The sequence below is a fragment of the Arachis hypogaea genome, chromosome 20 (genome assembly GCF_003086295.3).
Source record: "Arachis hypogaea cultivar Tifrunner chromosome 20, arahy.Tifrunner.gnm2.J5K5, whole genome shotgun sequence".
Taxonomy (NCBI): Eukaryota; Viridiplantae; Streptophyta; class Magnoliopsida; order Fabales; family Fabaceae; genus Arachis; species Arachis hypogaea.
In genome coordinates this window covers 105,186,417-105,208,886 of record NC_092055.1, presented here as the reverse complement: position 1 = coordinate 105,208,886, position 22,470 = coordinate 105,186,417, and the positions used below count along the sequence as shown (strand labels likewise).

Sequence of the window (22,470 nt, the reverse complement as noted above, 5' to 3'; positions counted from 1 at the left end):
ATAACTTGAGCCTCAATTTTTGAAATTGATTGGAATTTATTTTAAATTAAAGATGATTTCAAGGGCTTTAAAATGATATAAAGTTTGAGGAAAATAGATTTTTGTAGAGAAAGTTATGGATGTTTAAAGATTAGGGTTTAAAACAGAATTTTGCAACTTTGTAAAATTTTCTAAGTCTGGGAGCATGCGTACGCATATTCCCCCCATATGCATACATGTCATTCTGTTTGGCACCTATGCGTACGCATACATGTGTATGCATGCATACGCGAAATGGGCCAAATTGTGTGTATGCGTATGCATACATAATGCATGCGTACGCACACACCCTGTTTTGCTGAAAAATAATTTTTTTTTTCTCGTTTATAAGGGTTCTCTAACTTTTCAAACTTCCTCCAAATGTTGTTTAAGAGTTAGGCCTTAAAATTAATAAAGATGGGTTAGTGAATTATATTGGTAATTTTCTGTATGAGTTTAGAAGATGCAGACTTAGATTCTGGATTGTTGTGAACCAAATTAGTGTATGTTGAGTTGTAAAGTATTTCTTAGGAGAAATTTGAGAAAAGAGAATGATTATGATGAAAATGGAAAGTTGATGATGGTTGTGACGAGTTGAGGACTTGGAAAGGAATGATGAAATTATTGGATTATATGGGTGTGTGTGGAGCCTATATCTTCGGCGTGGCAGATTTCTCTGCTGCATGAGTAGTTGTTGTTGAGAGTGTGCGGGGCCTATATCACTGGCGTGACAGATTTCTCTGCTACATGAGTGTGCGGGGCCTATATCCTTGGCGTAGCAGATTTTTCTACTGCATGAGTAGTTGTGGTTGTTTCCTTCTCTGCTACATGAAGTGTGCGAGGCCTATATCCCTAGCGTAGTAGAGTCCCTATTGCATGAGTGTGCAGGGCACTATATCTATGGCGTGGCAAAAAAGGATACATCTGGAAGGATATGTCCGGTTGACATTTACGGACCGACAAGTGATATCACGAGCCAATAGGACAGGCATTCATCATATGCAACTCTTATGTGCTTGTTTGCTTTGATTACTTGAGTTTACCTAATTGTGTAATATGCCTACTTGTTTCTTGAATTACTTGTTATATATGATTACTATCTGTGTTTTACTTGCTTGCATTATCTGTGATTGTCTGGTGCTGAGAAGGTTAAGTAGGCGGTGGCGATACGATCGCACGGAGAGTAGGTTGGTGAAGGCTGTGGGACAATGGTGACTAGTTTTAGTTAGAAATCCCCTAAGTTTAGATAACCCTATTTATGGTTTATGGTTAAGTTATTTATTTTTGTTAAGCTTGAATATTTATATTCGATGTGAAGTTCTAAGATACTTGAGAGCCATTTGTTGCCTCCAAGGCCGTACTTTGTGAGGAAATCGTTCTAGTTTCTGTCGAATGAGTCTCTCATGTACGAGTTCCAAACGACATGGCTCATCTCTTGTTCGATTTCTTCGTGTCCTTTGTAGCTGTTTAGTTTGTTTGGGATCTTCTTCATGATGTGCCAGATGCACCACCGGTGAATTGTTGTTGGCATGCACATCTCAATTGCCCTTTGTATCGATGCACATTGGTCGGTAAGAATTCCTTTTGGTGCCTTCCCTCCCATGCAACAGAGCCAACACTCGAATAGCCATTTAAATGATTGGATCTCCTCATTTTTTATCAGTGCGCATCCGAGAAGTGTCGACTGATCGTGGTGATTCACGCCCACAAAAGAACCTAAAACCAGATTGTACCTGCATAAATGGATGCACCCAGACAGTGATGAACCGAAATTCGTAAATTCACTGAACCTAAAACTATACATGACTAAACAGAATACCTGTTTGTGTTGTAGGTGGTGTCGAATGAAACCACATCTCCGAAATACTCGCATGCGGTCCTGCTTCTTGCGACGGCCCAGAATGCATGTTTGATGGAGTGATCGCCTTTGAGGTTAAACTCGAAAAAGAAATTTTGGTTCTTCTCTTTCATTCTTAGTAGGTACTTTCCGAATTCTTTGGTATCCTCTTGTTCGGAAACATTTCTTACTTCCTTTGTGATGTAATTCTTCACATATTTTTCCATAAAACTTAGTTCACGGTGGTTGCCGGCTGCTGCTACAAAGGATTGGTAAGTTTTGCTCGGTCTGATTCCGGCTTCCTCGTTGGTTTCGATGGTGCGACGCACGAACATGCTTAGCTCCCTGTGTTATTTGAGCATCTTTGCCCGGTCTGGACAGCAGGGATGTGAGGATTCAAAACGACTTTGGAAATTGTCCAAAGACCAACGTCCTTCATTATGTGTAAATAGATCTTGGCTGGACAGTTTAACCTAGCTGAGGGGTTTGTTTTCAAAGTTGGAGATGTCTTAGATTTCCACCTCTCCTCTCTGATGCATACAATTAGTTGATTCTTAACCTCGTCTCTCTTCCGAGTTGTGTTCCTTATTTTTGTAGAAAAACCAGCAAGTTTGGAATAATGTTTATAGAACTTTCTAGCTTCTTCTAGTGTCTTGAAAATCATCCCCACCTTTGGGACAAATTTTTCATCCACAACACATCTGGTCTGCATAATGAACCGAAAACGTCATTATGGTGAAACAATTATATAATACTCAGTGAACGAAACATAATCTATTGTATAAAATCAAATTCAAACAACTTTCTGTATAATGAACCGAAACACGTACTCATGGTGAAACAATTCTATAGTACTGAGTGAACGAAACATAATCCATTATACAAAATCAAATTCGAAACACCTATGTCTATAATTTAGATATTATTAATTCAATTCAATTCAATTTTGATTCAAAAACACCAATGTCCATTGAATTCAATTAAAATAAAATTAACAATTGCATTCCATTCAATTCGATTCAAAATTGAATAATCCAAATCTCATCAGCATGATTCGTTTCAGAAGAATAATCCAAATCATTCTCATTCAACTGATTTGAAGTTGAATCATTCATTGTTTCGATTCAGAAGTGAAGATCAAAGAAGAAAACGAACAAGGAGGAGACGACGAAGCTTATTACTTTGAAGGAGGAGGAGGAGGAGGAGGAGGAGGAGGAGGAGGAGGAAGAGGAGGAGGAAAACGCGAGCAGAGAACAAGGTTTAAGTTGCAGTAGAAAGTTTACGTTGACGCAAAAGGTTTATCACGCAGCAGAGAAGCTTTACGTTATATGCGGCATGTGTATGACAAACGAATGAGGGTGTGGGGGAGGCGCGTCTGGAAAAAGGAACTTGGATAACTTGGATGAATTATTTACATGGATGTAGAGATATTCTGTACTACATAATAATTAATATTAATAAATAAAAATTATTTTTATATGTATTTACATATTTTATATTTGTTTATTTTAAAATAAAAGATTATACTTATTATTTTTAAAATATTATATATTAAAATATATTTATATAAATATATATACTAATATGTTTTATATTTATAAAGTTTATTAATACTCTCTTTTAATCATAGTCATTAAATTCGGATCAGACTGATTAGTTCAACTGAAAAATTAATGAATCAAATTTTAAAATTGATTTGAATTACTCTTCTAACCATTTCTGCAATTGACCTGCAGAAAATCAATTTAAATCGAACATATTTGACCCGATGGGTCAATGTTCTGTTCACGCACCTCCATGATGCACAAGTAGTGCCATGGATGACTTTAATACTATTAGTGTTAATAATTATATATATATTATAAAAGCAAGGCGAATGCACTTATCAAGTTATATTAAAGACTTATAATTATATATATATATTATACTAAAAGTAATTATATATTTAAATTAAAACAATACAATTTAAATAATATAAAATATTATTTTTGATCTTTCATAATAATATTATATTATTTATTTTATAGTTTAATTTTGGTATATTAACAATATAAAATATTTTATATAATTATTCAATCACTTTTGTTCTTTTGAATAATTATTCATACGGTTAATATAAAAAGTAATTATTTTTTTAGAATTATTGAGTCAAACAGTTTAATTAATGATCCACCGATTAAATCATTAACCCAATGATCCAGTAATTTAGTCAGATTAATTCTTGGTTGAGTTCTGATAACTATACCTTTAATAGTTATTATTTAATTTTTATTTAATAAAATCTAATAATTGATAAAAAATAGTGCATCCAATACGCACAAAATTACTGAACTCGTTTTAGACACACCCAACTATAAAGTATCAAACTAGAAAAACGTAAGAGATGTAAGTTTTTACCAATAGAGACAGAAAGCTTTTAAAGATATAATAAATGTGGCCAATGGCATAAACATTTGTGTTGTAATTATTTGGAGTTAATACTCAAAGAGGTCTCTGAATTCGTAGTTGAACCTCAATATTGTTTTTGAACTTAAAATTGTCTTAAATTTGTCTCTCAACTTAATAACAGTTATCCCTAAAATACTTTCTGGTGACGAAATAATGATGATGCCGTTTTATTTTTGGTGTCCAAATAGAATATGAACGACGTCCTTTAAAGTATTTTGAGGGGTTTTAACTCCAACATATGTTAAAACCCCTCAAAATACCCTAAACGATATCGTGTACGTTCTATTTGAACACTAAAAATAAAACAATGATATTTTATCAGTCCAGCATAGCTTTTAATTTGGTCTCCGTTTAGCCACGTCATCATTTCGTCATCGAAAAGTATCTTAGGAACGATCGTTGTTAAATTAAAAGACAAATTAGGGACAATTTTAAGTTCAAAAACGATATTAAAACTCAATTATATATACAAATTTAGGACCATTTTAAATATTAATTTAATAATTTGTGTATAATTCTATCTTCTGTGTAACTTTTCATGTGTATATTTATTTATTTTTTATTTATTACAAAAACTTATAAAGTAAGCGCACACTAGCGTCTCAAATTGTAAAAGGTTCTGTATATTAATTTTTTTAATAAAATAATAGAACAGAAATTATTTTAGATGTGAAGAAAAAAATGATATTTTATTTAAATATGAGTGTTTGGGATATTTTACAAAATTGTAGAGGTATTAGAAAAGCAGTCTAACACATTATCTATGTGTTACAACATATTACTTGTGTGTTGAATGGATGTGCGCCACGTGACAACACGTTACCTGCGTGTTGCATGTGATTGTACCACGTATCCAACATGTTGGTTACGTGTCGACTCAGTATGTTATCTGTTTGCAACGTTTACTCACCTGTATATACACCAAAAACTTCCATTTTCAGGTAAAGTACACCTCTAAAACCCATATTAAAAATTTTTAGCCATAATAAAATGTTTAAACAATTATTTATGCATGAGATATTGATTTACGTGATATATATCCTTTATATATTAAATGTTGGTGGATACTACAATAAAGATTTTATAATTGTCTTCATATAAAAATATTTTTTTTATTCTTAGATGATAAATTGTATGGTTAGATTTTGATATTTATAAAAGTATTGCTTTGTTTAAAGTGTAACTAAATAAATAAATCACACTTTTAAATAAAATATCTTCATAAAAAAATGTTTTTGTCATCTTTATTTAAATAGTTGTCTTAAATATTTCTGTTTATTATAATTAAAAAAGAAAATCGTCCTTATTTTATATTTACGGGATACGCTCCTAAATAAGCATTTGAACTGTGTGAACTTTTATCTTTATATTCTCATAAAAATTAAAAGGGCTAGTCATAAGTCATGGGATCCCAACAAGTCAAAAGTTCCAGTGAAGATATTTACATGTCAAACTTAAGCTAGCTATTATAGTTAACTCCCTCACCTCCAAAAAAACCTAGTATATGTAGTTTACGTATAATACATATGCCTCAATGCATCTAGGCATAATCTATTGATAAAAATAGGGAAAAAGGAAAAGAAAACAAGAACAATTTTAGTCTATGTTATAGTGTAGTATAAGACTGGTAATGAATAGGGTAAAATAGAATTTGAATTTAACTTTAATCTTATATGGGTTGAGAATATTCTAATTTTAATTCTATTCGTTCTTAATTTGTAGGTACTCAATTTTATTTGTGAGTTATTAAAAAGATGCATGTATATTATTATATAATTTTATGATAATTTAAAATAAAACTGATTTTTATATAAAATAAAAAATGTATTAAATTATTAATGAATGATCTTCTCTTAGTGGCTAAGGATCTTTTGTATTTAGTGAGAGATCTTTGATTCAATATTCACTTAAAATATATTTTTATATAAATATATAACATATATAGAGTGCGAGCTGGTCGGATAGAATTGAGTCTCAATTCACACCCTACAATACTCGCTGTGGATCGGATTGGCAACCCTATCCGATCGGATCGAGTCGAATTGAATATCTGCGGGTAGGGTACATGTTGCCACCCCAATAGAATAGGTGGTTAATTTTTAGTTGACTTTATTTTTTCACCTTGAGACAATTTTACTGTTCTTTTTCTTTCATACTTTTAACATATAAGTAAGTATATAGTAACAAAACAGTGTTTTGTTTAGAAATGCAAAACACTTTTTCGTTAAGTACTATCAAATTGCCTAAAAAGATAAAATTTTGCATGTGAAACCAGGTAATATGTGTATATTTCCTTAAGCACGTGATGACAGAGTATATATTCTTCAAGATATAATGATCCCATTCATCGTCGACAGTGGAAATGGAAGACTCAGAACCCGAAGACGACCCACATTATAAAATTTCTAATATCCAAACACAGCAAAATGTCAACAATAAATCAATAATGATATAGTATTCTAAAACCGTTATTGAATAATTCTCTTAAATATTACTCCAAATAAAACGTATGATCACAACAAAACAAGAAAGTGAGAATAACATGAAACAATAGAATGAAGACTCCCACGTTATCCGAAAACCAAAGGAAACAAATAAAACAAAAAAGGAAGTCAAAAACGGGGCTTATTTTTTTTTTAATATGGATGAAAATGGTGTGTTATGCATTATTATTCAATAATGCTAGGAATCATGATGGTTTCAGCCAAAAATCAGCCAAATGCCTCTTGATGAATCTAAAATCTCTACGTAGATAGTGTTTATACTAGGTATTAGGATGTTTCTTTTCTTTGTAAATTGGATGGTTCTGAATCTGTTTTCTGATTTATCATGTTTTAGGCATTTGGAGAGAGAATGAGGGTGAAGAGACGGAAGTTAATTGAATCAGTTTCTGTGATTCACGTTGCAATGATACATCTCCTCCTAATTTGAATCTGGTGAAATATTTAATAACCAATATTTTAAATCATAAATAAATAAAACTAATTACTATATTTATAATTAATTAAGTTGTTCCATTTTTAGTTGATTTGGAGTTGGTTTCATATACTTTTTCTTATTATTATTAGAATAATTGATATTTTTTATATAGTATTAATTTTTTTTAAAAATTGTTATTAGACAAATTGAACGGTTGAATTTGTAAGAGACGAAGAAAAATATAAAATTAAAGGGTTTGATTTTAATGTATACAATTTTTTTTTAAAACACTACATAAATATTCGATAAGTCTGAATTTAATATTTAAAATTTTTTTTATTTTCTAAAATAGAAATCATTTTTAACTTTTAAAAAGTAAAATTGGATGATTTGATTTCAACGTTATAAAATTCGTAATTTTTTTTTAAAAATAAATCGGTGCATCCAATTTATGAAAGGACCATAACAATAAAACACACCTTGAACTTAACATACATGGGCATTACACATTTTCTTTTTTAATAATAAAATTATTTTGCAAAAAAATAACTATAATTTATCTGCAAGAGAAATATTTAAAACTAGTAAAATTATTATTTTTAATTATTATTTTTTATTATTAATTTAATTTTTTAGTTTAATAATATATTTTAATTAATTTTTTAAATATTAATAATTAATTATTAATAAAAAATAATTAATTTTGTTGATGTTTTATTAGTTTTTTTTATCTATGTGCTATGCATCACAAAAAAAAATAAAATAAATTGCAGCGCCAAGTGGAACAGCTAATAGCCTAATATAATTAATTAGTCAACAATTGATTATCCATAGTTGCCTTTTAGGTGGATTTTAATTTTATTTTAGACCATAAATAGCTGCGAGGGAAAAATTATACTGGCGTTCACACCTGCATATTACTACAAAAGTACAAATGATAAACATATATAAGTAGATGAAATTATTAATGAAAATTAATATAGTCATGATTCATGAAAGACAGAAAGAAAAACCGAAAATCAAAGTCAAATAGCTAGTGCCATCAACTAACCCAACTCTACAAGAAACATAATCTTCAAACATCATTCATGCATGTGCTAATAATACTGAAGTTGGATTTCTGAGGAACAAAGCAACATATTTGGTGGTGTGCTATGCTATGCGTCAAAGTGTAAACACAATTGGAGCAAATACATTTGTATTCATCAAACTCCGACCTAATTGTTTGAAAAAATTTCAAAATGGAATACTAAATTCCGTAATGTTGATACCTAAATATCTGGGATTAATATTCAAATTCGTTCCCGAAAAATTACGCGATCTTCCTTTTCGTCTCTGAATGATTTTTTTAATCAAATTAATCTCTGAAAGATAAAAAAAAAAGTCAAATTAGTCCTTCTCTCTGGGCGATGAAATTATTAATAGAAAAGAATAAGAGAGATTTTGAGAAGAATTAAAGGAGAGATAATTTTATTGAAAAAAATTTTTAAGAAGAAAATATACAATTACTAATGTTTTGTTTGTCAATTATATTTCTATTAAAATTAGTAGTATAAAAAAATATTTCAAATTTAATATTATGAAGAAAAAATAAAAAAAATTATATAAGGACTAGTTTGACTAATTTTTAAAATTTGAGGGATGAAAATGACTTACATTTGGACTTTCAAGGACTATTTTGACTATAAAAATCTTTTGTACATGTCAAGTGACACGTGGCATGTCACGGGTATACCACGTGTCACTGACCTGCCACGTGACATTGACCTGCCACGTGGCGTGCCACGTATCGCTGACTTGCCACGTGGCGTTGACCGTAGTGTTGACCTGTCACGTAGCGTGCCATGTCATCATGCCACGTGGCACTTAACGTGCCACGTCATCGTCCATCTGACAGAAGGACTAATTTGATTTTTTTTTATCTTTTAGGAACTAATTTAATTAAAAAAATCATTCGGAGACGAAAATAAAGATCGCGTAATCTTTCGGGACGAATTTGAGTATTAATCCTAAATATCTGTTATATGGAAATCAATGGAGCCCATTTATTATTATTATTATTATTATTATTATTATTATTATTATTATTAAGGAACATCAATCTACGAAAGAAATGTGCATCTAAGGCTTCGTTAGGAAAATATTTTTGAAAATGTAATTGTAAATCAATTTGTATTTGTAATTTTTAAAAAATAAAAAGTTTTTTTTTAAATATTTAAAATAGAATTTTTAAAATTATTTTTTTTTATTAAAATTAAAAAATTTAATATAATTTTATATATTAATTAATTTTTTCCCTTACAAAAATGATGATGATAAAAATGATTTTCTTAAGAAATCAACTAGGATGAAACCAACTCTAATTAATTAGTTAAAAAATAGGTTCGTGATAAAAAGTTTTTTATTATCTTAATTTTTTAAATTTTAAAATTAAAAATAAAAAAGAAGTTGATTTATATCAAAATTGATTACCTAGACTTTTTCAAACAAAAATAATTCTAATAGGTTGACAGGTACAGGTATGGAAAATATTTAAACAATTCAATAAATTAAAATATTTTGATACCCTTTGTGGCAACTGTATGACTTGTATAAAAAAGATCCCCTCCCCCTCCCTATAGGAATCTATCGCTACGAAAAAAAGAACAGAGCAAAGCCAGAAATGAAATCTGACTCTGTTTTCTTCTTCTATTCCTCTGTTTCAGTCTCACCCTCTGTCTCTTTCGTACATTAAACCTTGACATCATTAAACCACAGCAATCTCGTAATAATAACAGGAAAGCCCATGGAAACAGAGGCCGAGAGGCCCGGGCTCCCACAACACCAAGCCCACACTAAGCCTCTCTCCGGCATTAACGCTTATGTTGCAAACAGCAGAATTGGCAAACGCTTCAAGCTCTCAGAGCGGAACACCACCTTCACCACCGAGCTCCGCGCCGGCACCGCCACGTTCCTCACCATGGCATACATACTCGCAGTCAACGCCTCCATCCTCACAGACTCCGGTGGCACGTGCTCTGTCTCCGACTGCGTACCACTCTGCTCCGACCCTTCGATCCCACTCTCTAACTGCACCGGACCGTCACTCTCCATCAAGAAGCCCGACGTTTCCTGCAAGTTCGACCCGGTAAACCCGGGCTACGCGGCCTGCCTGGAGAAGACCCGTAAGGATCTCATCGTCGCCACCGTTGCCTCCTCCCTCATTGGCTGCGTCATCATGGGAGCCTTCGCCAACCTTCCCTTGGGCCTGGCACCGGGCATGGGCACAAACGCTTACTTCGCTTACACCGTCGTGGGATTCCACGGCTCCGGTAACGTCTCCTACCAGAGCGCACTCGCTGCAGTATTCATCGAAGGCCTAATCTTCCTCCTCCTCTCGGCGATCGGGCTTCGAGCCAAGCTCGCCAAGCTAGTCCCTAAGCCCGTCAGGATCAGCTCCTCCGCCGGAATCGGGCTTTTCCTTGCCTTCATCGGGCTTCAAAACAACCAAGGAATAGGCCTGGTCGGTTACAGCTCGTCCACACTAGTAACCCTGGCGGGCTGCCCGAGCTCATCCCGGGCATCCCTGGCGCCCGTGATCGCCGCCGCAAATGGAACCGTGAGCCTAATCCCTGGAGGCACAGTTTCCGGCGACATATTCTGCCTCCGGGACAGAATGGAAAGCCCAACACTGTGGCTGGGCCTAGTAGGCTTCATCATAATTGGTTACTGCCTGGTGAAGAACATAAAAGGCGCAATGATCTATGGCATCGTATTCGTAACCGCGGTATCGTGGTTCCGTAACACGAAAGTAACGGCGTTTCCAAACACGGACGCCGGAAACGCCGCCCACGAATATTTCAAAAAAGTTGTCGACATTCACAGCATAAAGAGCACCGCGGGAGCGCTGAGCTTCAAGGGCATAAACACAGGGCATTTCTGGGAAGCCCTCGTAACGTTCTTGTATGTCGACATTCTCGACACCACCGGAACCTTATACTCCATGGCGCGCTTCGCCGGCTTCGTCGACGCCAACGGCAACTTCCAGGGTCAGTACTTCGCCTTCATGTCCGACGCCACGTCCATCGTCGTGGGATCACTCCTCGGCACGTCTCCAGTCACGGCGTTTATAGAATCTTCAACAGGGATAAGGGAAGGAGGGAGAACGGGGATAACGGCGTTGACGGTGGCAGGGTACTTCTTTCTTGCGTTCTTCTTCACGCCGTTGTTGGCGTCGATACCGGCGTGGGCGGTGGGGCCGCCGTTGATACTGGTGGGTGTGCTGATGATGAGATCGGTGGTGGAGATCGATTGGGATGATATGAGGCAGGCGATACCGGCGTTTGTGACGCTGTTACTGATGCCGTTAACGTATTCCATTGCTTATGGTCTTATTGGTGGGATTGGCACTTACGTTGTGTTGAACCTTTGGGACTGGTTTTCGATGCTTTTAGGTCACTATGGCCTCTTTCTCAAACCATCTAATGCTCCTCCTCCTTCTCCTCCTCCTTCCAATTCCCATAATCTTGGGGTTCAAAGTAATGGATCTTCTGTTAAAGAGCTTCAATTACATCATGTTTAGGCTTGCTTTATTGGATTATTTATTTATTTTTATTAGCTTCTCCTTCATACGACAATTTGATAGGAAGCTAAGCTTTCACACAGTACCACTAAGTAGTCTTCTTATGACCTTTAGGTAATAGAACCACTTTTGAATTCAATTAATGTCCAATTAAGTTGCATACATTATAGTTTTTTGGTAATAGGGATTATTATTGTGAATACATGCTTTGGTTCCTTTAATGGTTAATGTATACATTTGTTACTCTTTTTTCTTGCTTGTGTTAATATAGAATGAGAAGTGTTAGGGTCAGCAATTTTTGTGATTTGTAGCCATCAAATAATTATCAATGATATTTTTAATAGTGTGAGATTTTATCTAATAATGTGGAATTATTCATTTTTTTTGCTAGTTACATACTTGTCAAAATTTAATAAAATTGTTGGCTTTTAGACTTTTTCATATAGAATTGCATTTTTTATTTTCTCTCCGAGCTGAAGAAAATAAAGGAGGAAATTGTGGATGGACTTGAGTTTTCTCTAACATGTCTCACTCATTTTCGTCATTGTTTGGAGTTACTATTGTGACTGGGATTCAGCCAAATTGCATGGTAGGTTTCCATTAATTGTATATTCCGAAAGCTCTTTTATCTTTGACCCTTCTCTGTTTTTTTGTTTGCTAATAGTTTTCTATTTTATACTCCGGCATATGCTCTACTTCATAACAAAGAATTTTATGAATACCATATTTGTTTTGGTCTGCTCAACACGTTCGTTCAAGAATTTTATTTTATTTTTATAAAAATTAAAAAAAATGGCGAAAGATTTTCACCTTTAATACATAGGTCATAGGTGTGACTAATGGGTAAGTTTCCACATGCATGAACGTGTGATTTTTTTAGTATCACAATTGAACTTTATAAGCGTTAGTGCCTTACTAATTGTTTGCAACTTAATTATTAATGTTCTGGCATGTTTTATCGAGAAAAAGTTATTTATATCATCATTGAAATTTGTTTGTATATACTCGACCATTTTTAGTTGATTAAGAGTGGTTTAACTATACTTTTTCATATATATATATATAGAGGAGTGTTAGGGCTAGCAACTTTTGTGATTTGTGTTAGAAGATGCACAACTAATTAAAATTTATGAAGTGTGGACATTTTGCCGAGTTGTCGTAACCGCATATCAGACACATTTTAGACACAATATTTATCGACACACGTGTCTGTTGTATTCAACCGTATCTTAATAAAAATAAATAAAAAATTTGGATATGCTTGGACACACTTAAATCACGTGTCATGGTGTCCAACCTTATTCTTATTTTTTAATATGTATTCTTGAAATAAATTTAAAAATAATATATATTATTTTTTATTAAAATAATAAATATTTTAAATATTTTATATAATTAAAATAAGACATTAACAATAATTAAAAAAATTAATATATATTTTAATATCAATAAAATATCAAAATATTATTATAATTTATCTAAACAATACTTTATATTTTATATACATGCATTTTTTCTTATTTTATAAAATTTTAAAATTTATGTGTCGATATATCTCATGTGATGTCTTGTTCTGTATCTATATTCGTATCCATACATCACAATTTAAAATAAATAAAACTATTAATACGATTTTCAGCTAATATATGACATCAATTTTCTCTTCTAATTTACATATGTTTATTGTTAACTGGTCTAAGTAATTAAGAAGGGTATTAGTAAATTAGAGAAGTTACTAAATAAAATACGGACTTAAATAAGTTTTTATTTTTATTTTTATAAAATAGTTATTCTTTGGTTTTGATCTCTATTTTAATTCATGTCGTTATTTTTACTCTTTCATGTGAATACTTAATATAGCAAACTAATGGCAGAGACTAAAATAAAGATATTCTTAATTTTATAAAAACCAAAACAAAAAGAAAAACAGGTATTTTTAAGGAACAAAAATTTATTTAAACCTAAAATACAAGTATAACAATATCTTTTGTTGAAAATCTATTTCCTTCTAATTTTCCATCAAGGCATCAACCACTTAAAAGGATAATGTCACCATGACAAGGCAATAGAAGTAGACAGTTTGTAGTGGAGAATTAATAAAGCAAACATAGACCATCCACTTGTCTTGGACCTCATCTTAATTAAGCAAAGCTGGCTATAAGCTTTTGCCAATAAAATCAAGCAAAAATTAATGGATTAACACGTACCAAAGTACGAGAGGACAGCATGATTCTACTAGTTTAATGAGATTGATTATTGGCTTCTAAACTTAATTCTTATTCCCAAATGAATTCCTGTTTCATTAGATTGTTAAGATTCCGTGTGATGATTGAAATGCACAATAAGGTGATGAGAAATTAAATTGGAGTGGATAGAACATATTCTTGGCTAGCTAGTTGCTCATTTGATCATGCAATTGCAACAACTAATATACATGGCTTTGTGTCAAACTCTCGATAGCCCAAAAGATCAGAAGACTTTGCCCCTTTCTCAAAGCAACGCAAAATATATGGTTGGTTTGGTTGGTAGTCCTGTTAGTTAGTGTTTGCCATAGGAAGAGGCTAGTGGGAAGATTCTCATATGAAATGACACCCAATCACCATTTCTTAATTAACAGGCACGTGATAGTCATAAATGGCAACAACCTAGCAAACCCTACCTCCATCATTTTATATTTATCGGCAAACAATTCTATTCAAATTGGTATTTGAGATATTAATTTAAGGAATCTCACGGGAGTAATGTTTTTATGGTAAAACAAATTAAATAATATCGACTCAACATAAAATAAATACGAAAAAATATTGATCTTCTAACGTTTTTTATTTATTTAAATTTATAGTTAAAAATTATCTTGAATAAGTAAAATGAAGTTGAATAATAGTTTAATCAATAATTGTAAAGTAAATGTATAAAAATAAAATACTAACCTTTTCTAGTACACCTATCATGCGTGCTGAGTTAAAGTGTTAAATTTACTGAATTCCGTAAAAACTAAGAACTAGTATATTAAATATTTGAGTTTTATTCAAGTGTTTTTGTTGCTCAATAAATTACTGTGTATATATAACAAAATTTAAATTTTTGATATTTTTTAAGTAGATCAATGAATTAATCATTCAATCAATTTAAATTAGTTTATGTGACAGACACCGATCAAATAAAATCAACTACTCTCTCATGAGGGTTTAGGTTTCGGAAAAACAACATTAATAGGAAACAATGTGGGCTCAAGACCGAAGAAACTTATATGATTCCAGTCGTTAAGCTTCTCAGTTCTCAGAGCAGTTCTCTAGTGTAAAACTTCTGCCGATGTTTCTCTGTTTTTGCTACATTAATATCCATGCAAATGAAAGGTTACGTCATATTGAAAATTTAATTGAAAAAAGTACGAAGAGCCAATATATATTTTATATAATGTGTATAATGGGGTTAAATTGAAATTAGAATTAAATTAGAAGTAATTAATTAATTTTGAGTAGTTTTCAATTTAAAATTTAAATTAAATCATGATTTTCGTTATGGCTAATTAATTTTGAGTAGTTATGGCAATTAATTAATTTTGAGTAGTTTCCCATTTAAAATTTGAATCAAATCATGATTCCCGTCAGAATCAAATTAGGATTATCTCCCTCTCTCAATATGGTGTAAACTCTTCTCTCACTCTCTCCTCGAAGCAAAAATTGGTACAATACCGCCATGGTTACCAGTCGCCGTTGGACATCGCGCTGACACTCTTCCAACTGGCGCCGTCGTCCACACAGGCCACCGTACGTAGGGATGACGCGCATAATGTGTGAGTCCAGCTCGCAGCACCGCAATAACCCGGACGTCCAGCGCCTCCATCACAGCCGATTTGTGCCTTTTTCATGTCGCTGGATGTTCACTTTCTCTGTGAACGTGGATGGTTATTCTTGGGTGCTTAGGTGTAGACGATGATTGCTGGTTATGATTTATACATGTTCACATTGGATGTTCGTTTTTGTATGATTTTGGATGTTCACTTTCTCAGTCTTCGTGGATGTTTATTTTTCGAGTAATGCAATAAGACCCAAGTAGCAGTGCTGGAATGATGTGAGCGCGGAGTTCGGGGCTGCAACTCACGTCGACGACGCTGACAGTTGCAGGTCACGGATGTTCGGCTGCGTGAGGAGTGACGGTGGTTCTTCCGGCGAGGGCGTTGGCGCAAGGAGGCGGAGCGCGACAGTTCCAGTCGGCAGGAACGGAAGCTACACGTCACGCAGAAACAGTGGCGGAACTTGAAATAAAATTTTGGGGGGCAGATAGAAAATAATTGTTAAAATATTTTTGATATGGACCATTTAAGATAAGCTCGTCTAATCTCATTTTCTGGTTTGGGTGATATTGTCAAATTTAAAGCTATTTTTCAAGATCTCGTTCCAAAAAGTTAATGTTAAAGTCATCAGATGAAACTTTTTGAACATTTGAAGGTTATATCTCACTTTCTTTATGATTCATTAAAGTAGAAGAACTATATACAGGTGTTGATATTGTAAAAGTTATATGTTTTCCTTCTTAAATATTAGCTTTCCTCTTAAAAAATGTATCAATTCTTTGATTTTTCATTATTATTTTATATAAAAATTTGAATATATATCCTGTAAAATATGTAAAGAAAAAGTTAGAAGAACAAATATTAAAATTTATAATATTTATTGAATTTTTTTATCAATTTATACAAATACAATAATATTAATACTTATTGAATATTCTATTATTTTTTATCATATAAAAAATTAAATTAAATAAATAGTAAAATATAAAATAATATTAAATTAAATAAATAAAAAATATCTAATTTTTATATTTGAACTTAAAGATAGAGGGAGTGTTGTTTATTGAACTTATTAGATACTTTAAGTCATAGTAAAATATTTTTGAACTATTTTTTATCTTTTGAAAAAGTACTACTAAGTTTTTTATAAAAAGTTTGGGGGGGCCATGGCCCCCTTGTCTGAACTAAGCTCTGCCACTGCGCAGAAACAGAGCGGTAGAACGCAAGTTGCTGCGCACACGGCAGAGCGGCGAAGAAAGGGGTTTTTCTGCGGAATAAACAATGGGGTTTTTTGGAGGGTAGGTAATGGTGGGTGATGAGGGTTAATGTGAAAAAATTGAAATAAATTGGGGGTAGAAATCACAAAAAGCAACTAAAAATTAGGAATAATAATGTTTAATTTACATTATTAATATATATTAGACTAAATAAACAGTCCATTGTACATATTGTATACATACTTCATTGTCGGAAATGGATCCTCTCCATTTTTTTTGTCACTGGAGAGAATACAGTGTAATCTCCCATCTTCAATTCTTCAAGTGGGACCAAAAATAAATGAGAGAGAGAATGGAATGAAAGGTGAGATCTTTCACTGTCCAGTTTTTTTTTTCACTGGAGAGGATCCACTCCCCTTCGTTGTCTCCTTAGTGGGACTCATTTAATTGTTTTTGTAACAATAATAATCCTATATATAGATAATGAAAAGACTAAGGAATGATCACTGGACTTTGCACTCATTGAAATGAAAAGTTTACACGTTTATATAATTGTGCTACATATGTAGGATCATTTCTTTAATTTCTCATTCAAGAATTAGTGGCATTGAAAGAGATATGGTTTTCAATGTTTTATAATTAATAAGCCGGAGAAAACAGGGCAGTGGTGGCACCAAATAAGACTAAAGCTTTATTGCATTGGCAGTTTGGCACACAACACAAAACAAGTAAACATCAAGAGTGGGATTAGGTGCACTATAATGCAAAGAAACCTTTTGAGTCCCGCTCCTATATTGAATACCTTATCTATCTACTAATAATGTGAAAGTGACAGAGTGAGATTAAGAAATCCTTACAAAAATATAAACGTTAAAAACCTTGATTTAAGCTCTATCACTTCAACAAATGGATTTAATCGAATGGGATCATAATAATAATTAGAGTGCACACGCTAAGGTAGAGTTGATACTTGATAGATTCTTGTTCAATTCAGCTGTCACCCACAAGCAGTCAATGGCATGTCATTCATGTGGGTCAAGGGAAGCCTTATTCTCTGCCATAGATTGTTGTATTTTGTGAATTACATTCATGAATTCTTATCCAAAATTTATGAGCGGCATATCAGTATTTATTATCAAAAGACCCAACGTTATTTAAAATTTCACTTAATAAATAAAGGGAAAATAATTCATAGAAATACCTATTTGAAATTTCGAAACAGATCTCGCATTTTAATATTATAACTCTATTTTTGATATTTGAATTAGGTTGTGTCCAAAAACCACTTTTAGGTGTGTAAATGTGAAATGACATAGGATGCCTGGAGGGTGAGTAACTTCAAACAATAGAGACTGTATATGGAGATTCAATTTGTTGTACAAGTAGTACCTTATACATTATATAAATGATATGATTCATCAAGAGTACTAGAGTAGATCGAGTAGTCTGTATACAACATGTGGCTAGCTAGTGCCATATAATTGACCCATGAGGGAAAGTCAACTAGACAATCTTTGTTGCAAGTGAGTAAGTATTACAATTATTTGGATCTGATCCAACAAATTGACTGCACATTCAACCCGAAACAGAAGACATCCCTTTTTTTTATGTTCATACATACGTTTGTTACTGACTAGAGAATTCATACATTTAGTCACCTTTTTCTTTACATTTTTCTTTTTTTGGTAAACGAAAGGATTTTTTTTTTATTTTCGGATGAAAATATCTCTTGCTTCATTAAACAAAGATCATGATACGAAGAGAAAATAAGTGCAACTATACGACAATAATGCATGTCAAATTCCAGATAATAACAAACCAAGCATACCTCTAATTAACCGTAGAATATTATCTGTAGCCCCCTGATCCGCTGCAACCAAATTCAGGTTTAGAATTTTCAATTTTTCACTTTCATACTACTCAAGCATCTACCATTGCCCATTACTTCCTATTATTTAACTACAACCCAACCAAAGTTGCTAATTACATATATACCCAACGGATGTGGCAGTCTAGAAATCCATAGATGCCCCATCCCTTCTTTTTTCTTCGACAGGCTTTTTTTTTTGTTTTTGGTCATGAACAGGCTTTTTAATATATACCCAGAAATAGTAAGCATGACCCAACCCATAAAACAAACCAAGCTTGGTGTCATTGCTAGTTAGTTTGCTACAGCATCAGCCACCTCATATATTGGAGGGTATTTCAGTAAATAAAGCTTCATCAATTATATGACATATATATAATCTCGCTTAGAAACAAAAACCAACTAGAAGAAGAAGATGATGGAAACACTTCCTTCAGTACCAGGATCTCCTTTGTTGAACACACAAGTACTTAGGAGGTACAAATCGCCATGCACTTTTGTGGTTCCTAACTACTCTCTTAGATTCACTCGGATATGCTGCAAGAAGCTATCAGAAAATGGCATTGATGAGAAGCACAAACCCTCCACCAGCAATACCACTGCCTCTAAATCCAAGGACAGAATGGAAGATTACAATATTGCTATGAAGAGAATGATGAGGAATCCTTATGAGTATCACCACGATCTGGGTTAGTTTCCTCTTTTTTTCCCTATTTGTTAGTTATGAATGCCAACTGTTTGATATAATGATGGGTTTCCTTTGTTAATTACTTGCATTTTGTATAAGGTGCTAGAAGGAACAGTTACTGCTGTATTAATTTGTGTCTATTATATAAAATGCATAGCATCAGTAATATGATTGCTGCTGCTGATGCAATCTGTGATTGAATTATTTCAGGTATGAATTACACACTTATAACTGACAATCTCATTGTGGGATCCCAACCACAGAAACCGGAAGACATCGATCACCTCAAGAAGGAAGAGGGTGTGACATACATTCTGAACTTGCAGCAGGATAAGGATGTAGAATATTGGGGAATAGACTTGAAGTCGATAACAAGGAGGTGTCATGAACTCGATGTTCGACATATGAGGAGGCCGGTAAGTAAGAAAGCTACAAGCCTGCATTTCAGTCAATTTTGTTGAGAAAACAATACCCGCTCTGAATTTTATGAAAGTATATACAACAATACCAACTTATCTTGCTTAATGGCATTGTCATGAGATAGAGATTTTAATTTTTCCTAACTGGTTAATACAATGTATGGCTAACTCAAGGATCCCTATACTTTTGGTGCAATTGACATGGCGCTTTAAATGTGTTAGAAAACCTTTTTCTGAAAGAGTTGTGAGTTTGTTAAATGCTTTGCTTGCTTTTTTGAGATTGGATTATAATTCACAGCTTGATATATTTTATAAATCTATTTTATTAGGCAATTGACTTTGATCCAAACTCCTTGCGAAATGTTCTACCTAAAGCAGTCTCATCATTGGAATGGGCAATCTCAGAGGGAAAAGGAAGAGTTTATGTGCATTGTACTGCTGGACTTGGGAGAGCACCAGGGGTGGCAATAGCTTATCTGTTCTGGTTCTATGACATGAATGTGAGTTCTAAACTTCCACCTATCTTTGATTCAAGAAATGATTATCAAATTTGATATTTTTAAGTGTAATGTTATGGTTGCACTAATTTTCTTGCTAGATATGAGGTTTAGCTCATGTTATGGAAAAACGGTATTTTTAATCTGTATGACAGATTAGTTCACAGTTTCTTAAGAAATCTTAGTTATCAAGAAAAGAATGTGTTATCTTTCTTGTGACAGCTAAATACCGCATATGAGTTGTTAACTTCAAAGAGACCATGTGGACCTAATAAAAGAGCAATACGAGGAGCTACCAATGATTTGGCCAAGAATGATCCATGGAAGGAGCCATTTGAGTCTCTTCCAGATCATGCATTTGAAGATATAGCAGACTGGGAGAGGAAATTGATTCAAGATCGCGTTCGCTCCCTTCGTGGAACTTGAAAACTTAAGTGTTCCTGTTATGAAAATTGGTTCCATGTGTTTGCATTCTGGATCAAAACATCACCTATTGGATTCATGTGCCAACTGTTATGAACTCATGTAAAAAACATATGATGTATGATCTAACGATGCAATGCTATATTTGTGATAGCTCAGTGTATATGATGCAGCCTGGAGTAGTATATCTAGGTTATAGCTTGTGCATATTAAAACTAGCTGCATTCTGCTATTAAGTTAATAACAAGTAGTTCAGGTCAGTTATGATAGAAGTTAGCACTGATTCTAGCTAGCTAGTTTCAGTGTATAGACTCAGACAAGATGAATAAAGATTTCAGATTCGCTCACTAGCACTTAGATTTGCTCTCTATTTTCTTTCTGTGTCATGATTGAGAGGTTTCTATTTAACAAGATTCATGCATATCCTGGAAACTTGCAGGGTTGGTTCAAGATGCAATCACGTCATGATGATGCTCGAAACTGGGAATACATCCAACTTCCAAGCACATTCATAGGCATATATAACTTGTATAGTATGGAATGAAAAATAAATCAATTTTGTAAATAATGTATTAGACTTCATCATAATATATGAGAATCCAGAATGGTTTGTTGATCTAATAGCCAATCCTGTCAGCAACTCTATTTGGAAAGTGCACAGACCGTGGAAATTTCCAGAGGCCGTGCAACCTCAAGCAGCTTTCAGAACAAACTTAAACCAAAACCCAACCCTTGCACACAATAAAATAACATCAAACTACACAAAATTCATACCACAATATCTACTAATGACTTGCCAACACTATTACTCTCAATTGAGTTCCATAAAAAAAATGAAAACAATTTATATAGTATGAAATTTGAAAACTTGGTCTATTTCCAACAATACCGCCTTAAGAAGAAGAAAGAAGAGGATAAGGAGAGGAAAATGAAAAACTTTGTTGTAGATTCACGACACCAAAAATTGAGAATTAAGTACGGTGAGGAGTGAGTATTATAATTTTTAGAGAAGAGAATGACATCTATCTTTCTTCAATTTTTTTCAAGGCACAAAATCGATTCTCCCCCCCCTCCTTCCCCCAAGCGTACGTTGTACATGGTCTTCTCTCTACATATTGTGTTTCTGTACATTGTAGTTGACGATTGTAAAAGACCTAACTCATCAGTTTATATTTACGGAAAATACAAGAGACTCAGTAGAATTTATTGTTTTTTTATCAGTAATTAGTCAACAATATTTAAAAGTGATATGTATTTTAAATGTTCGTAATATGAAAAGTTCAAATATTATTTAAAAGTTATTAGTTTATGTTTGTAGAATGTTTATTTTAGTTTGATGTATTTTAATTTTGTTTATTTAGTTAATAAGTTAGATTTTATGTTTATGGACTTAGGATTTTGTTTATTTTAACCTAATAAGAGATTATAAATACCTCCTAAATTATTGTAGTTGTCATTTAGTGATTAAAGATGTAAAAAACTCTCATTTTAGATTTCGTGATGAGACCATAATGTAAACAAATGAGATAAATAAGAAAAAAGATTCAAACTAAATAAAAATATTCACTGAAATTGAAAGGATATATTGAAATTTAAAGAAGTTTTAGAATTGTGAATTTTGAACGAGAGGGAGAAGAACACCAAAGAAAGAAAGAGAAGTAAGAGAAGAGAAAAATAGAGGGTAGAAGCTAAAAATTGAAAGAATAAATAATGAATACACCAACTCACTAAAGTTACAGTAGTTTATATATATACACAAGACAAAGATATATATAACTGC

The 22,470-nt window shown here is 32.9% G+C and overlaps 2 protein-coding genes across 3 annotated transcripts; both read left to right on the top strand.

Moving 5' to 3' along the window:
* The first annotated feature begins 9,748 nt into the window (after nt 1-9,748).
* Nucleotides 9,749-12,144, top strand: LOC112783895 (adenine/guanine permease AZG1). Its single transcript, XM_025826973.3, has one exon. The coding sequence runs from the start codon at nt 10,008-10,010 to the stop codon at nt 11,781-11,783; it is 1,776 nt and encodes a 591-aa protein (XP_025682758.1). The 5' UTR covers nt 9,749-10,007; the 3' UTR covers nt 11,784-12,144.
* A 6,081-nt stretch (nt 12,145-18,225) lies between these two features.
* On the top strand, nt 18,226-21,311 carry LOC112784673 (phosphoglucan phosphatase LSF2, chloroplastic). Of its 2 annotated transcripts, none has more exons than XM_025827964.2 (4): nt 18,226-19,352; nt 19,562-19,767; nt 20,100-20,270; nt 21,130-21,311. In XM_025827964.2, the coding sequence occupies exons 1-4, from the start codon at nt 19,079-19,081 to the stop codon at nt 21,232-21,234; spliced, it is 756 nt and encodes a 251-aa protein (XP_025683749.1). In that variant the 5' UTR covers nt 18,226-19,078; the 3' UTR covers nt 21,235-21,311. The 2 variants fall into 2 exon arrangements, with proteins under 2 accessions (XP_025683749.1, XP_025683748.1); XM_025827963.2 differs by lacking the exon at nt 21,130-21,311 and adding an exon at nt 20,490-21,040 and having other exon boundaries at nt 18,289-19,352.
* Nucleotides 21,312-22,470: the final 1,159 nt, after the last annotated feature.